This window comes from Lupinus angustifolius, chromosome LG03 (genome assembly GCF_001865875.1).
Source record: "Lupinus angustifolius cultivar Tanjil chromosome LG03, LupAngTanjil_v1.0, whole genome shotgun sequence".
In the NCBI taxonomy this organism is placed as follows: domain Eukaryota; kingdom Viridiplantae; phylum Streptophyta; class Magnoliopsida; order Fabales; family Fabaceae; genus Lupinus; species Lupinus angustifolius.
In genome coordinates, this window is record NC_032011.1 from 29,673,484 (window position 1) to 29,693,111 (window position 19,628).

Consider the following 19,628-nt stretch of genomic DNA (forward strand, 5'->3'; position numbering starts at 1 on the left):
TAGGCTAGATTCATACTCCAAATGACTTTTCTCTGTTATCATTCTTTTTATACTACTCACATAAATCTACACTAATCCCAATTCTTATTTTTATTAATTAAAGATACAATCATTTACTCTAAATAATTTATTTATCTTTGATAAAAATTAAGAACTTCTAAATCTTATCACAAATCAAATATTTCAATCATTCATATCATAACAATAATGGTAATGATAAAAATATCAATTTCTACAATTTTATAAACTTGAGAGAATAATATAAATTTTATAAGGAAACTAATATATGATCATAAGGATAAAAGAAAATAACCTAAATAAAAATAATATTCTACAAGATAAAGTAATATCTTAACATATATAATTGTATATTAATATTAATTATAATCATAACAATAACAATATAATTTTATTATTTTTTCTTATCTTCAAATTGAGATACCTTCTAAAACTAAATTGATCATATCAGCATATTTATTTTATCATAAATTGAGATACCTTCTAAAACTAAATTGATTATATCATCATATTTATTTTATCATAAAGTAAGACTATAATATGAGGTTTAAAAATCAATTGCAAAAATATTTTAATTTTTGGGATGATACATTAAACAATTGAAAAAAATTCATGTCTATTCGAACAATTGCTTGTTGTATTAAGGTTCATTGGAGTACATGAACAGAGATAATTTTAATATTTGGAATGCATCTTGGTGAAATATAATGAAAATACTAGTGATGCAAATGATATGGCAGCTGGTCAAAAGAAAAACATTAAACCAACAAATGTCTTATTGTACTCCTCACTTATAGCAAGATTGCAAAGGATATTTAATTAGTCACAGTTAAATTGTTGTAATTAATTATATATTATAATTTTTGAACAAATTGTGGCTAAATTTTCAGCCCATTTGTGACGAACATAACTGAGGCTAAGTGAACAAATTAGCGACAAAATTGGAATCACGACATATTAAATTAGCCGTAGTTAAACTAATGTTACCACATTTTATAAAAAGGATAGCTATATTTTAAATTGACCTTGGCTAATTTTTCGCAACACATTAATTACTATTGTAGAAGTAATTGTAGCTAATAGGGTTTGTTATGTTTTGCAGTACAATAGCCACAGTTTTGACCATGGCTAACATGATCATTTTTTTGTAGTGTTTTTCTCATGTTTGTGGTCGCTATTATTATTAATGACTTTTAGCTCGTGCAAAGCACACATATTTAAATTTAAAACTATTCAAAAGTTAATGGTTAACAATTTTGATATATTGTGATACAATATTTACGTGATACCCTAATTATCATAAGAAAACAACAACAATAATATAATATACAAAAATTTAAAAGTTAATAAATTATTAATAACCTCCTTAGTAAAACAATATCTCTTCAAATACTAAATAAAATATATTATAAAGATACATTAAGTTTTTATAATAACATTGTACACTAAACTAAAATAATAAAACATAATCCATAAGTTATTTTGAACTTAATGCAAATACTCTAAAATAACTTATACAATAAAAACTAATTTACAAACAGTTCAGGATAGGATTGCTTGACAATGGATCTTCAACATATGTTAAACTCAAACTCCTTAGACATATCACCTAGAAATATCAGAAAACCCAAACCAATGAGATAAAAATATTAGTAACATTATTTTAAAAACTTTAAAACTATGACATTCCTAATTGTTATGAGTATGGAAAAACTCTACAAAGAATAATATTAGGGACTAATAATCCTAATACATCATCTTATAATATAATTAATAACTTAAAATTTATACATTATTAATTAGAAGATAAGTCACATAAAAATAATAGCACATTCAATTAGGAAATGTCTTACTCCATTTCGGGAAGATAAGCACGTCTTCCACAAAGAATGGTAATAAGGACTAATAATCCTAATACATCATCTTATAATATGATTAATAACTTAAAATTGATACAATATCAATTAGAAGATAAATCACATAAAAATAATAACACATTCAATTAGGAAATGTCTTACTCCATTTTTGGAAAATAAGCATGTCTTCATATGACTAGGAGTTGGTTTGCTCATGCCCAGATCAATCAACATATCTTAAAATCTCATCAACAATCAAAACAATTGGGTCATAGAATCCCTCGACTAACACCAATTAGTATAATTATTGTTAAGAATAAGAATAATATACAACTAAAGATTAACATATCACAAAATTCATATATGTTGCTGGTTACTCAAATTCATAGTCTTATTGTCAAGTTTCAAAAATTACTTTGGAGTTATGTGTTTTGTGAGACTAATAGTGTATTACATGAGCGAGCTAAATATAATTTAGATTTGGATTTTCGATTTCATATTTTTGACCTAATTCCTAGGTTACACTACCTCTCGTAAGGAGGTTAGTTGTATTCATATCATAGGTTTGATTCAGGTGTGATTTTAGACTTGATTTTGTTATAATAGTGGCCTGAATAGTGTCACTTTTGCTTAATGGTGTACTAATCCTTAGTCCTGTATTCAACAACTTTATACTAGCAATAGTTAGTGATTATGTTTGTTGTATATGGGTTGACACCCCTTATGCCTATTAATTATATCTTTTTCCTATAAAAAAAATCTCTCTAACTTCAACCTACTACTTTTTAAAACTTTTGCTGTTAGGTTTTGTCTTCAGTTACTACTTTTGATGAAGAAACAAAAACAATCGAAGTTAGTAAGATTTGTTTTTCTGAAGTGATCATATTTTAAAGCCAATCATCCTTGAGAATCCTAACAATTATTGATCTCATAATTTCTTGTAACCTTAATATATTCTTTGTTTATTTGTTGTTTTCATTGATGATGAAGATTTAGTCATTACATGATTAATAGGATATGTGTTACAGCTATTGCAAATACCACATACAATCACATGATTTTGTAATGCATGCTTTTATAAGGTGGGTTAGGTATCGCTCCATGATGTGACATCATATAGAATTTAATAATTGGCATGCAAGAATCACGTTCATATATTTGATATATTTAACTTTCTCTAGGATTTGAATTGCCAATTACTTACTTTAACTTATATGGTCAAATTACGGTATAGAAAATATGCAAATATATAATATATAGTTTGGCAGCAATCATGTTATTCTCGGGTGTTTTTGAGTTTTGATGATTAAATAGTTGTTTTATATCTCTTCATTTAAAACAAAAGGTGTTTTACATCTTATATTTGTATTATTGGTTATTTATGAGTGATGTTATTTTAATAAAAAGAAGTGTCACAAGTACCTATAAGATATAGATAAGTTTTCTCTTTAATCATTGTGTTAAAATGTACATGCTTAAATATATTTATAGTCCTATAAAGTATGGATGTTATGATTTTGTTTTGAACTTAATTTGGTTATATAATATCTCAACGTTTTGGATTATTTGATCCATGTAATAATTTATTATTATTTTATTTAATCCATATAATGTGTGAGTTTTAGATTTGGTCATGTTCATATCAAAATTTGGTTATCTTTGGCTTTGGTCCCTATGATGTATGAAGAGGATAACAAGAATTGGCTATTAAGTAGGACTTGAACATAATTTTTTTTCCATAGATACTAAAATCTCACACTTTCTAAAGATGAAAAATAAGCTCAATTGTGTATCATTTTATAATTAATATGAAGTGTTTTCATTGATCCCAGACATGATTTGAACAACATATTCTTGTTTACATATAGGTATCCACATACTTGTTGGGTATGATAAGAATATAAACACACCTAGATGGTGTGAATAGGTGTAGCGCAATCAAATTATCACTTTTCTGATTTTTACAGAGTTCTGAAAAATCACTAGTTTAGTCGATTAAATAAAGACTTAATTGATTATTAACATCTATGTCTTAATCGATTAACGATTGTTTTAATCAATTATCTTGACAGTTAGGTTTCTTGAAAAACAGAATCTTTTCAACAGAAAACTCGAACAATTCAATCTTTACATGCGTATACTGCTTAATCAGATTATGAACAATTAATCTAAAACAACTAAGCTACTCGAGAATCAATTTGGAATGTAAAGACTTAAAATGTAAAAGAGATAAGGGAAGAGAAACAAGAACAACAAAATTTTATCTTGGTTCGTTTGTCGGTCTACTTGCAAACTACATCCAGGCCTCCCGTTTGATCTGAGAGTTTTGTCTTCACTAAGAAACGAAGTAATATTCAAGCTACACGATTCCTTCTTAGATCTAGAGCCAAGCTACATGGTTTGAATTTTGACACACCTCTTTCGGATACTCCACACCTGCTTGTTGTCTAGCCTCAGCTGATTCTTGCTCTCAACTAAGACCTTTGTGAAATGGTGAAGACTTTATAGCCTAACCTCAGCTAGGACAATTTTACTTCTAAACTCTCTATATTTGTTGTTTAAACACTTTTTCAAGTTACAAGCACCTTAATATGTCAATATGAACAAGTAATTCTTAATCTCAAACCTAATCAGAAAATATCACAAGACCTTATAAAAAATGTGGATTTATGCAAGGCTTGTATGAAAAAGAATTTTACAATTGAATGCTCAAAATCACTTCCTAAGAAGCTTTTTCTTCTAATCCTATTATGTACAAGAAACACTTAAACTTTTGCAAAATACTATTTTCCAGATAGAACTTTTGAAAATTTTAAAATCTCTCTATATGCTTATGGGTAAAATTACAGCTTTTACAGCAAATTGAATTAATGTATGCATATTTAATCGATTAAGCTCTAGTATAATTGATTAACGATGCTAATTGATTCATAAAAACACTTAATCAGTTAACGAGTTCTAAAAACTATTTAATTGATTAAACTGTATCTTTAACCAATTAATCAGTGTTAACCAAAAGTTTATATTCCACTTATGCAAGGTAAAACCTTCTAAATGAAGTATGCTCATGCAATGAATGATTTTCAAGAACATATGCAGAGTGAATTTAAAATATGGACTTAGAAATTAGGACTTCATTATAAAAATATGATGAAAATTTATAAAAAATTAAAGGCAACATGTTAGAAAATCAGAGTCAATTTAAAATTCATTTACATTAACATGTTCAAGATGCGGAAATATTCAACATTATCTTTACCAAAAAAACGAGGTATTAAATTCAACCCTAAAACTCAACCATAATCTATATAACCATCCCCTTTGAATTATAAATTTATAAAATCATTAATCTAGTCTTATCACGTAATTATATAAAAAAAAGACATTTTTCTATGCAGAAAAAATCATTCTTAAATGTTTTTCATAAAGCATGATTTATACAAAAATTAGTTCAAAAGACCAAGAACGTTGCCAATAATCCTAGTATAAGTTCTTCTTGTCTATATTTTCATCAATGAATATCCATAGAGAAACTACAACAAACTTGTTCATACACATAGTATAGACAAAAGAAAAGACAAAGAAAATGGAGTAAGAACCAACTACAGCGACCGCAACGTGAAATTACATAGAGAAAGAAATAACATTAAAGTAAGACACCCTATAACAACACTATAATCAAACAATGTCAAGCATATACAAATGATGCATGAAATTAGTGTCTTATACAAGAGGATCATAAAATGTGCAAGGGGTGTAGAGACCACTTAGTTTGCATGTAAGACTATCTTGGTCATACGGGTAATAAACTCGGGCCCTCACTAGACTATCCCACCTAAGCAATCCCTCAAGGCTTCTTGACAAAGAACTGTCATTGCCACCTCTATCCAAATCTCAATGATATTTCTATCATTGTCTTTTCCATTTTCTCCAACTCCAACTACAAGAATGCAATGCATGTACACTAACCGAAGTTAGCCCATTAAATCTTTTACTCAAGGTTTTCATAAGTTTTATTTCCACAAATATCACATAAATTAGTCATCTCAGCCCCAATGCATTTCTACCATGCTAAGTCCAACGGACGAGCTCAAGATGCTAACTTAGTGATCAAATACAATATATCAACTAACAAATGTATTTCCCATTAAATACAATAATCAAGTTATATATTTTAAAATCAATACAACATTAAACTTAATTATATTTTCTCATATCAATACAATAATCACTTATATATATTTTATATTTCAATACAACTATACAATAATCAATAACATAATCATTGCAATTGAAATATTTCTAAATTACAACCTTGTCACAAATATTTAGCACATAAAACAATTATCAATTTATCACAATACTCACATACATGCAAACATTATTATTTAACAACCTTTCATGATGATCTAATAACATAAGTAAGTATCTCGCATTATGTTACGCACAAAAATGAATTCATACACATATTTCCAGCACAATCAAATATCTAAGACTCTATACATCGTCATGAAAAAGATTAAGGACTCTTACATAGAAAACAAGTTTCTATGGGAATTCCTAATCTACAAGACTCTCCGACTTTTGAAGGAATCGGAGAGGAAAATTTTCAATGAAATACTCTAAGACCATAAGCGACAGGCTAACATCCACTTCACCCAAACATCCCTTCATCAATCAATGCCATAAAAATTAATTCAAACAACTCAAAACCTTAACAAAGAAGACATAAAACAAGACTATACTTTTATTAAAATCAATTTCATTTGTAAATCAAATCTTTATAATATTTTACAACCGTTGGAGGCTAATCAATTTAAATAATAATTATCATAACTATAAGAGTAGTGACATTAATAAATTTAACAATATTAACAATAGTAAACATGATACTAATAATTCCAAAAATCTAATATATATTATCACAGCACTCAAAAAACAATATGGAAAATAACTAAATAGGTTGTAGGGCTGGTCATGGAACTAAATGGATTTATATATGATTATGAGATCATGATAGGATTTATGGGGACATAAAGTGTACTATACAAATGCCATATCATTAATGGGTATGGTTGTTTGATATATATGAGTTGATGCACAAAAGAAAATGGGAATTGAATAATGAACATGTTAGAAGTATTAATTATATATTTGATGAGAAATCAAAGGTAAACATGAATGAATCTAAACAAACAAAATAAGAAAATAATGACAATACATAGTTGGTTAAGGAAAATGCAATCCTAGCCTCACCAAAATACAATTGGTCTCACAATGGGATTAATTCACAGTGAAGAATACCTTTTGAATTTTAAGGACAAACATGCACTTAAATTTCATGTGTAGAATTAATATAAAAGCTTTAGAAGAAAGAAGAATGAAGTGCTGTTGAGTAAGTGGGATGACCACAACGGTAAGCCAAAAGAAGATAATATTATCATATAAAATAATATAAGAGATATTATTTGGTAATTTTCTTATCAAAAGATAACTACTATAATAAAATATCATTTCTATTTTAAATTTTATTATTTCTATTTTAAAATATATTTTTGAAACAAATCTAAATCTTAAAAGATAAAAATCCATTTGATACAAGATAATCAATAAAGTAAGTTATTTTTAAATTAAAATAAAATTATAAACTTATTGGATAAACATTAAAAGATCTACAACTCATTTCTTATTTATATTTAGATAAGTCTCCAAAAGCAAATTCATAGTTTTTAGTCACATAAAAATAGAAAATTGCAGCGTCACAAACTGTGTAGCAAAAGTTAAACAACTTTTAAGAAATCATTCATATTGATATTTTAAGGTCCTATAGTGCGATAACCTAATAATATAGTTGCCCATGTTTACAAAATAAAATAACATTAGTTGACAATAGTGGTAGGGGTATTTAGTATTTAAGGTCCTATAATGCTTCATTTTCTTCCCCATCAACCATCAAATTTTGTGTTTGTTTCCATATAAATGGCTCTCAAGGGTAAACTTAGTACTGAAATACCAATAAAAGCACCAGCTTCTAAATGGTTCCACCTCTTTGCCACTAAACTTTACCATGTTCAAAACCTTGCTGAAAGATTGCATCACACTAAGTTGCATGAAGGAGAGGATTGGCATCACAAGGATACAATTAAGCAATGGACTTATGAAATAGGTAAATTATATATATGCTCCTAACTAGTTGGTTTAATTGCACTTTTAATCTCTTTTATTTGAAGATTGTGCAAATTTAATCTCTATTTTTATTTTGATATCTAACTTTTAGTCATTCAAGTTTCTAACCAGTCAATCTTTCATTAATTTAGTCACAGCTTGTTTATGTGATGAGAGATCCAAGTTGCATGCTAATAGGTTCCATGTAAAGACCAATATTAATTTAATTACTAACTTCTGCCTCATTTGTTCTTCCATTCATCATTTTCATGACTATTATTACTATGTTACATTTTTTATTATTTAAAAATTAATTTCTTTGTTGGAAGAAGCAATCTCAGGAAATAAAGATAAAAGGAAAGAGAGACGAGATACAAAAATTTATTAACAAGATTCGACGTATCTTAGAACATTGATCGACTACCAATATGTATTATAGAATAAAGATTTATGTTTATGATACATCATTAGTCTTTACGTATGACATGTATATCTAGTATTATACCTCAACCTCTTTACATCAATTTAAGCCCATAGTTTGTCATGTTGTTTTCTGAAGAAGGGTGTTAATCCACGACTAGGACACTACAAGGTCATGTACTGATGCATACCAACAAGTGTCTCACCCACATGGTCGTGTATCACACCACACCTCAGGTAAACGGTCGTGGATGACCCACGACCTAGTTTCTTATAGTCAAATATTAATATGTTAGTATTTATTTGTAGCGAGTGAGATTTCAACTCTGAACCTCCTTATCATTCCATTTCTTAAACCTTACACCCTAACCATCAGATCATTTTATAACTCTCATCCACGACCTAGTTGTGGTTGCGTCAATAGCTCAACCACTACTATTGTATCTGAAACAAGACCATATATCTCTATACGACCTAATCTTGTTCTACTAAATATAAGTCATTTTTACAATTGATTGTATCAGTAAAGTAAAGCACTTAGATGACAAATGACAACTTATTAATTACATAAACAAATTATGTGATTAGATGGAGAGATGAACTAATAGTGCACAAAGTGAAAAGTCATAGGATTAAAGATCATCAAAATAAAGTAAAGAAATTAAAGTTGTATAATCATAAAAGATAAGGGATCATCCAATTGTCAATTATATATTTCTCCATCTAATTCTCTGACCCTTTTTTTTCTTGTTCTTGGTTGCATTTGGAAAAAAAAGATGGTAAAGTTTTGACGTGTAAGGAGAAAATTGAGGCCGTTGATGAAGAGAATAAAACAATCACATACATCCTTTTTGGTGGAGATATTAGTCCACATTATAAGGTTTTCAAGTTCATATTTCATGTGATTGAAAAGGAAGATGGTAGTGCTTATGTTAATTGGACTCTTGAATATGAAAAGATTGACCATAGTGTTGAACATCCATATGGCTATGTGGAATATCTCACCAAGAGTTCAGAGGATGTTGATGCTAATCTTCTCAAGGCATAAAACCAAAACTTGTGAAGAAGATTATAATAAAATATAAAATAATGGGTGTGGAATAATATAGATCAAGTGATTAATCATCTAAATAATGTGTATATTTGGATGAGGAGAACATGGATCTTAGCACTATAGGTCTTGGTTGGAGAAGTGTATGAATTGTGAAATATTTTATATATGTAAAGTGATTTCTGCATGTAATATTAATGAGTGAATATCTGTTTGATATTGTTTCTTTTTTCATAACATATATATTACCAATATTGGTGTTGTAGTTGTGATTTGTGACTACCAATAAAAATAATCCAATAATAGTTTATTTGTTTTAGAAATTGCATTTCACTCATCATAACAACATAGAACACTTCTTCACTCCCTCTAGGATACAAATAAGAGAGAAGCTTACATACTTTTTTAAAATTAATATGTATATTTAAGTGTGAAGTCTCACATTCGATATGAATGTATAAATATGGTATGATAGTTTTGATATTATTTTATTGATATTATATAACTCAAAAGTATTTGAGAGTGTAATCTACTACTAAGAAAAAAATTAAAACTCATTAAGTAATTTTAGAATGAAATTTAGTAAATTGGATTTCCATAGGAGTATGAACATGGAATAAGAATAGGGACTAGTGAATTTGTAAAGTTATCTAAGTTATCCTTTTTTGGCATTACAGAGATGAAAATCCTCAAGTAATGTCATTTTTGAACAACAATCTATTTACTTAAAAATGGAAAGGATAACTTCACTGGATATTACTATTATAAGAATTTAACCCCGGTGATTACATTATCCTCAAAGAATATTATATATAAAATACTTTCTAAAAGAAAATACTTTTAAATAAGAACATAAAATTTATTATTCTACATTATCGATTAAAATTTATTATACTTTGGATAATTATATACTCCCTCTGCCCCACAAATTTAATAAAAAAATGGTCAAACATTGTCCCAAACTAAAGTTAAAATAATAAACGAAAAATGAATGTTATATACTTCAATTGTGGTTTAGTACTTAGAAAAAAAAAGTGCATTAATTTAACATTGTAGTATTTTTTTTATTTTAAAAAAAATATAATAAAATTTATTAAGTGTATTAAGTATTATTGATATGAAATATTAACGTGTGATAGGACAATTGTAAATTACATGATAGTAATTTTGGAACATTAAGTGTTCCTTACTTTTTGATTTGTCAAAAACATTATTGAATTTTAATTATTATTGACTTTTAAATATAAGTAATACAAATAAATGGTGAATGAAATGTATAAATTTTATAGAAATAATGTATATATAACATTCTTTTTTATTTTGTACAATAAAGACAATTTTGATACATAAGCAACATATGAGTTAAGGTCAAATTTAATTATTATTGACTTTTAAATATTATTCAGCAAATCCACAAATCTCACTATACTTTCAAGTGTACTTTTGAATAACTATAGACTCTCAAAAACTCCAACATTTTAAAAATATTATCTAAGTTAGTTGTCTCTACTCTAATACAATTTTATTATGCCATATCTTGAAGATGATCTCAAGATACTAACTTAGTGATTTTAAAACATATTTCTTTCTCACGATGATCTCAATTTTACTGTAAAGTTAGTTTTGTCTTTTAAAACATATTATTTCTTCATCACACTTTTTGTTCAACCAAATAGAAGAGAGAAATAAGAAAGTATCAATTTCTATTTTCTTTCTCTTTACTTTCTCTTCCGTCAAACAATATAAAAATTCACCCACTTTTTCACTTCTTTCTTTCTCTTTATTATCTCTCACCTATTTCTTTTTTCTTACTTTCTTTCCTCAACCAAACAAAGTATAAAACTTTACTTTAATTTTTTATAATATTAATCATGCATTAATTATTTTTAAAACCATAATTATTTAATTGAATTAAAATAAAATAAAAATTGAATCTAAGAATAATCCACACAAAAAAAATAATAATAACATATGACGTATTCAATATTACTAACTACATGGTTGAATTTCTTAATCCCCAATTTCATGATGCACTATGAAAATCCGAAATATAATATTGTAAACATAAGGGAACAAGATCTTATGAAATCACTCTTTGGCCCATATAGATTTGATTATGATCGGATATCACCTGCTACTAATTAATAAATAAAAGGTATCCTCTTATGAAGGATATTTGATTGCATAAACATAAACTAATTATCATCCAATGTTACGCGAGTCTCCCAATCATCATATTAATTACTGCATGGTAGATGGATAATGTATTTAAAAAGTATATAATGTATTGACTTGATATTTTTTTAAAAGCATACGGACGAGACTGAGATCGGGAAGCCTCCAATTGTCGAGGAATTCCATTATTACAGGGGTATGAGAAGAATGGAGAGCCACAAGTGAGACACCATATCTTGAACCAAAACCTTAAGATATTAGTTTCATGGGTCTTTTCTACTTCTAAATTTTTTTACTCCTCATTGCATATCCAATGTGAGACTTCACACTTGAATAAACCCAAGAATCTCCCCCTCAAGTGTGGGTATCATAAATTTACCGATCTGCTCCCCTTAAGTTCACCATGTCCTAGTTGAATCAAGAATCAATTTAGGATAGTAAAGATTGGTTATCATCACTGTTTTCATTGCGAGAAAATATGTTTTCCAAAGATATCAAGATTTAGCATAATCGATTAAAGCTGAACATAATCGATTAATCAAACTATGCATAATCGATTAACACTGATAATAATCGATTAACTGTAGCAGCTTTCTGTTTTGCACATGAATCAGAAAAACGAGACTAGTGATCCACTACACCTATTCACTCACCCTCTAGGTGTGTTTTACCTTGTTGGTATCCAACAAGTGGTATCAGAGCTAGTATAACAATGCTAGCTTGACATCTTTATTCGTTGATCCTAGGGTTATTCACTATGAATTCCACTAACCCTTTCGGCGGTGGTGGCGCATCCATCAAACGCCCTCCGATATTTAGTGGTGAGAGGTATGCCTACTAGAAAGTGTGTATGGGAATCTTTATTGAGACAATCGACACGAAGATTTGAGAATTCGTTGTCAATGGGTCTTTTACTTCACTACACTTGGGGGACGGTGAGCCTAAAGAAAAACCTAAAGGCTTGTGGAGTGACAAAGAGAAACGAAAATTCCAACACAATCTTAAAGCTAAGAACATCATAACTTCTTTATAATATAACGAGTTCTTTTAGGTTCTTAAAGTGCCTAAATGCGAAAAATATGTAGGACACTTTACAAGTAATCCACGAGGGCACAAGCGAAGTTAAGTGCACGAGACTAAATGCATTAACACACGAATATGAGTTATTTCGATTGTTTCAAAATGAATCGATAAGTGAAATGCAGAAAAGATTCACTCATATAGTTAATCATTTGGTTGCTTTAGATAAGAGTTTTACTAAGGGTGAACTAACTAACAAAGTATTGTATTGTCTTGACAGGAAATGGCAGCCCAAAGTCACGACAATCATGGAATCAAAAGATCTAGATTCATTGCAAAAGATCAGCAAAAGTTCCTCTTCTTCCTGAGTATAATATGCATTCTTTTCCCATATAGGATATTTATATTGGATGTCCCAACTTATGTCATTTGAAGCATTCAACAATTGACTTATTTAGTGGTTGTATGCCTCTACCTCTGCCATTTCCTCCTCTAAACACACCTCGACCTCTTCATCTGCTTGGCATATCTTCTTGGACCACTTTCAACACATGTGCTTCTTCTTGGTATTTGTGATTCCTTTGTTTGTGTGCTAATAGACTTTCATGCAATTCATAATGCTCAAGGTACTAAGATCATTTGATTCCTCCATTGAACAAAAATATAATTGAATTTAGAAGTCAATTATCGAAGTATCTTACTAACCATTGTGCTCTACTCCATTATCTCACCATTTGATTTCATTTTGTTCACTACTGCCAAGGTTCGACTGAAGAAGATGTCCACCTTTTATTCTTATATCATGGCAAACAACTCACACTCCCTTCTCAATGCTTAAAGTTGTGTCATTTTCACCTTTGTGGACCCTTGATATTTTTGCTTCATTGAGTCGCAAATTGTCTTTGATGAATGCTTACTAGGGGACTTAAATAGGGATGGCAAAAAACCTAATTCATGATTACTCATAAAAATACTTGCAACTGATACTCGCAATAATAGTTTATGGGTGTAAACATGTTTTATGATATTTTCCATGTAAGTACATACATATTTATAAATTGATTTTTAATTAATTTTTTATATATATTATATTTATTTATTATTTTTTAAGATTGTGTATTATCTACTTTATTATTATTTCATAATAAATTGTATTGTGGTGCTATAATCATAAATTTATCATATAAATATTTTATTATTCATGTAATAATTATTTTTATATATTGGTTATTACAATATATAGAAATATATAATAAAAATTAGAAACTCGTTGAACACCTGCAAATACCTACTAACATGGATACTCATAAATAGTACGGGTTTGAAAACGGGAAAACACTACTCGTGCATCCAACCGTCCCTAGTTCAAATTAGAGGGTGTAGGGGTCTATTGTTCTTACCTTGTGATATTTTGAACTTCTTTTTCAATTTTGAGTGTTGAGCTTTGTCTTGTATCTTATTCTTTTTTGTGTTACATTCCTTTTCTTTTGTCTACATTTTTGCCAGCTATGAGCATATGGGTGGTTTCTCTTCAGCAATTCTAGGATGCTTATGATGGGCTTTTATTAATAAAATTTCCCATATTTATCAACATAATAATAATAATAATAATAATAATAATAATAATAATAATAATAATAATAATAATAATAATAAGCATGTAAAAACTGAGTTCAGTAATTATAGGAAAGCTAACCAAGTTTTAATCTATAATATTGAAAAAATACTACTAGAATGGTCATGTATCTTAATTTTTTTTTAATAAACTTTTATAATTTTTTCTTTTCAAATATCTCTTTTTAGGGATTAATATACTCTCTCTTTCTGATAGTTACAGATTAACATGTAATACTGTGACTAATTGGCACGTTGTTAGTTCATAATTGAGATGATAAATAATTAATGCAGCACACACCAACAAACATTAGAGTATGTTAAGGTTAATTTTGTTAATTTGTTTCGTCTGTTCCATATGAATAATAAAATAGTGAAACCAAATCATTACAATATTGCTAGTTTAGTTTAGGTAGGTGTAATGTAAAGATAAAATTAGCTGGATTATAAAGAAAATGAAATGGTTTTACTCGGTTTAATTTGACCAAACATGGCCCTAAAAATGGAAAACAAATAATATATAATATGAGAGCAAAATATATCATATAAGTTATCTCATATGACCACTAAAATTATAATATTTGTTACATACTAAGTCCTACTAATTAAATGAATTGAAATAATAACAAGGGTAGGAGATTATTTAAAGAAGTTAAAAAATAACTTCATCATAAAAACGGATGTGATTAAGATTTTAAGAAGTTACCAACTTAAATTTTCAAAACTGACGAGTAAATATGTATTCTTTAAACAATATATTTATGACCATATATTAGCACAACCCATAAACTAAACATTTTTACAAATTAGGCAGTAAATAGGAAACATAACTAAAGCATGATAAAGTTACATGAATGAAATTTCTAGTTCTAGGGTCCTCATTCTTGTCCTATAATTTCGTAATCACTACAAGAAATTAAACAAAGAAAAATAGGTAAGTGGATCACAACATTTGAGGTTATTATCGATGCTTAAATTTTCCCAAAAATGCCAACATGGGTTTATAACGAAAAACTCTCAACCACGTTCATCTTTCACTAATTCTTCGCATTTTCACAACCCAACAATTTCATCTTAACCTAACTTAATACCCTTCCATTTATACCCTCTCTTTATATATATCATTATATTCCATACTTCACCACCATCATTTTCTCTTCTTTTTCTCCATAAAAAAAAAAACCCATAAATCACTTTGTTCTTTTCTTTTAATCTCAAATTAAGGGTATTGTGTGTTATTAGAAATGATACCTGATGGAATTCATCGTGAATCATCCATAAAGGATAAGTTGAAATATTCAATTTGTTGCTTTTCGGGTACCCTTTCACATGATGCATTAGAACATGGAGAATTCTTTTACAACAAGTTAAGTATTCCTAGAACACCAACCACACCCAATTCTTCATCATGGTTCAAAAAATCATCAACAACAAGTGAATTTGGAGGGGAGCAACCAAAGGTTAGGGGACGTAGCCTTAAGTCTCGCATGGGTCGTCGTTATCATCGCGCGTCGCAATCTGCTGACTTTAGCTATGACCCTTCGAGTTATGCCCTAAACTTTGAGAATGAAAGCCCTGAAGAGTTTCCCGTTAGAAACTTTAGCGCGCGATTGCCGATCTCACCACCAACACCATCATCGCCAACCAAGTTCTCCGAGGAAATCAATGTACCTCCTATATGTCCAAAGAAATTGCTAGGTTAAGTTGAGAAATGTTAAGTATCTCTTTCGATAATTATGATAAACACAATGTAACTATACATGTAATTTAAGTTTTTCCGGTTTATTAATTCTTTGTATTTGTTGTGTACAAGATTGTTAATATATGAAGGATTTTTATTCAACTCCAAGATAAATTCTCACCCCATTCTGAAGTTAATTGGTTCTGAATTCTTCTGAAGTTGGCTGGTACATAATCAAGCCCAATTCTAATGGTTCCGCTTTATGTTTTTCTTTTGTGAGAAAATGGGTTCAGCATTCATTGTTTAATTGATTTTCTCATGTGAAATTAAATATAAAAATATAATATATTATTATTAATGTTAAAAAATTAATATTTTTTTAATTTTTTAATGAAAATTGGCCAGTATGACCGGTACGGTTCAATTGAAAACCTGTCGGTATGACATGTGACCTCCAAGGCCCATGAGAGATTGCATATCAGAACTAGGCAGAGATCATATATCAGAACTAGGGTATTACAAAAAAGGTAAGGTGATACTCACACAACTAGAGTGTTCATGTCATGGAAAAGGCGCATGTCAGAACTAGAGTGTTCCAAAAAGAAAAGGCGCATACTCACACAACTTATTTATGGATGGTTAATAACATCGTTGAAACCGATAATAATGTCATGGAAAAGTATTGCATCCAAATTAATCTCCAATGTAAATCTTCCTAACTGTAGCACTCAATTTTGTTTAAGTTAAAATTAAACAAAAAATAGAAATTATTTTTTTTGAAAATTCAGATATTTATGACCCAAACTAATATTTAAAGTCTAAACAAATTTTTTTTATTGTTAGGAATAGGGACGACAATGAGTACCCGCAAAAAATACCTGCAACAGATCGGGTGTGTCCATATTTTTGGATCTATGGGTAATGAGACTCGATATTTTAAAACTCGTTGTTGGATGGGTCTGAGTTCGAGCAATGAGGTACCAAGACCTATAGGTACCCGAACCTGCTATTCTTTCCTATATATTGGAGGATATCCACTTACTCCAAGACTAAGTTTAAACAATTTACTCTATATCTTAGCTATTGATTCTAGGGAATTCAATTGTTTAAATTAATGAGTAGATTTATACAATCAGATTTCGCTAGTATTGATGACTACAATAGACCCACAGGTACTAGGACCCGCTATTCCTTCATATATATATATATATATATATTGTTAATCCACAATGTTATATGGTTAATTCGTAAATATATTTAATATGCTTTTAAACAATGATGTTATGTTATTGAGTAGTGATGTGATGTTATGTTGTTAATTGATATGTGTAATATAATATTATGTTGATTAAATAATTCGTATTAAATCAATTTTATGTCATAATGTTAAAATAGTCAATTTAAAATGTGTTTAAAACTTTAAATTATTTTTTATAACTTTTTTCTCTTGTTTATTACTTAAATAACATATAAGATTGTAATAAACAAATACCAAAAATACACAATTACATAAATTACTGAAAATTATTTTTAATGTTTTTCAATTTGTGGGTACTCGCGGATCCGATGGATACCCAAAAATGCGTGGATAGCAGGCCATGCAAATATCACTATGAATCTAGAATAAATCTGAGTCAAAAAATGAAGCAACGCGTCGGGATAATGTATTACCCAGATCCAACTAAACATCCCTACTTAGGAATGATAATTCTCTAACTAAATAAGAGTATGGCAGATTCCCTGCACATAATTGTTGACATATATATTTATTCTCCGAGGAATAATGACACAATTGAGGAAATTTTTTATCTAGTTTTAACCTAATGCTTAACATACATTTTTATTTGGTTGAAAATTAGTTAGAAAATATTTTGTTGAACCTTTGGCAATAAATGCAAAATGTGATTTTGACTCTACAATGAAAAAGAAATTAAAAGTTTCTTTTGACCTATCAAAGCATGATGAGATTACACAGAAAACAATTATTAGGGAAATGTTAAAATATAAAAGAGCAATGATCTTTAGTACGAAATAATCTCAAACAAGCTCAATAATAAATGTTAATTATGTGGTAAAAATAATCTTAAATAACAATCAAGCACGCATCAACCAATTAAATCCATAAAAGTGTATGGTTCGAATTTTTTTATCAAAAGGAATAAACTAAGAGTAATTAGGAAAGATTTGGTTATTTAATGTATTCTAAACCAAAAAATAATTTAGACATTTCTTAAGCTATAAATTGGGGATAATATTGCTCTGAATTTAATTAGTATTCAGATTCCTAGCTTGTCTCTTCTCCTGGTACCTTCTACGTTATAGTTTTTCATTTTTACCATTGTAGCTTCTCCATTTTCTATTGATTTTTTTTCATGCATATGCTAAGTTTAATCATGTTTCTAAATATTTCGGTTCCTTTGTGCTGAGTTCATTATAAATGGACCCCATAATATATTTTATGTCTTTTTTGGTGTCCTTCCAAACTATTGTTGTTTTAAATAATCAAACTCTTGTCATTTTATACTTTTGTTAAATTGTATCTTGCTATGTTTTTTGTGAATCTTTTATGGTATTATAGGTGTTTATAGAAATAATTAATATTTATATATTGTCTATGTAAAGATTTATATACATTTATTTTATTATTCACTATTCATTCATATTACTTTTTTGTATGAAAAGTTAGTGGTGAATAATTGTAAATATATTGAATGATACAATGATGATATATAAAACTTTTATACTATTAGTGTATATATATTTTTCTCGAAGACATTCTTTAGATTATTTAAAGGGTTTGTGATATATGTAAGGTGGAGTTCTTTTATATTTATATATATAATAAAGTACTGATATGTATTCCGTGTCTACCAATCCACATCCTTATTTTATGATATTAAATATTTAATTATTATATATTTTATTTCAAAAATTATACTATGTTTTTATATTGAGTGTACTTAATGTTATAATTTTTATTTATTTATTATAATCTTCAATTTAAGGCGAGATAAGTAATTATTGTGTCAATGAAGTTAGTTTCCAATGATTATATGAGTTTTTTTTTGTTAAAATTAAAAATAGGAAATTAGAAATTAGCTCATTGTATTAGTTACATCATATTTTACTTTTATGTATAGTATATAAATATATATAACACTCATGTGGTTATTACTACCAAAATTTTCTACATTAATTTTTTCCCAGAATTTATAAAAGCCGAGTTTTTTATGTGTAACTTTAAAAAAACATTCTTAAGAGAAAATATAAGAAATCTTTTTTATAAAAGAAACACAAATTCTTCCATTTTGCCAAATCATTGCCTGGTCGTAAGAGAGCAAATATAACTTTTATGCTTGATTGAAAGTTTGTACAATAAATTTCCTACAAAATTTGATTTTTAGAATAAAATATTCCAACATAAATCATTTTACATTAAACTCATTCTTAAATTTACAAATTCAAAATCATGTTTTTATAAATGCTAATCCAATTTATTATTGTTTACCGAGTTTGTTTTTAGAGAAAAACGAATCCACCATTATTAATACAAAAAGTATTCCAAATGTAATCGTTGTATCATGTTACCGACTCTTTATACTGATAATATATAGATATATTGCAGAAG

General features: G+C 28.1%; 2 protein-coding genes across 2 annotated transcripts; both read left to right on the forward strand.

Annotated features, from left to right (window-relative positions):
* On the forward strand, positions 7,813–9,692 carry LOC109344431 (MLP-like protein 43). The gene is made up of 2 exons (XM_019583234.1): positions 7,813–8,040; positions 9,236–9,692. Exons 1-2 carry the CDS (start codon positions 7,854–7,856, stop codon positions 9,505–9,507), a joined length of 459 nt encoding a protein of 152 aa, XP_019438779.1. The 5' UTR covers positions 7,813–7,853; the 3' UTR covers positions 9,508–9,692.
* On the forward strand, positions 15,500–16,153 carry LOC109342652. Its single transcript, XM_019580595.1, has one exon. The coding sequence runs from the start codon at positions 15,564–15,566 to the stop codon at positions 16,020–16,022; it is 459 nt and encodes a 152-aa protein (XP_019436140.1). The 5' UTR covers positions 15,500–15,563; the 3' UTR covers positions 16,023–16,153.

Bases quoted from the DNA above. Each gene is read 5' to 3' on its own strand.
- LOC109344431 (XM_019583234.1), top strand. From the start codon at position 7,854: ATGGCTCTCAAGGGTAAACTTAGTACTGAAATACCAATAAAAGCACCA. The intron at 8,041-9,235 runs GTAAATTATATA...TGGAAAAAAAAG, and splicing joins GCAATGGACTTATGAAATAG to ATGGTAAAGTTTTGACGTGT.
- LOC109342652 (XM_019580595.1), top strand. From the start codon at position 15,564: ATGATACCTGATGGAATTCATCGTGAATCATCCATAAAGGATAAGTTG.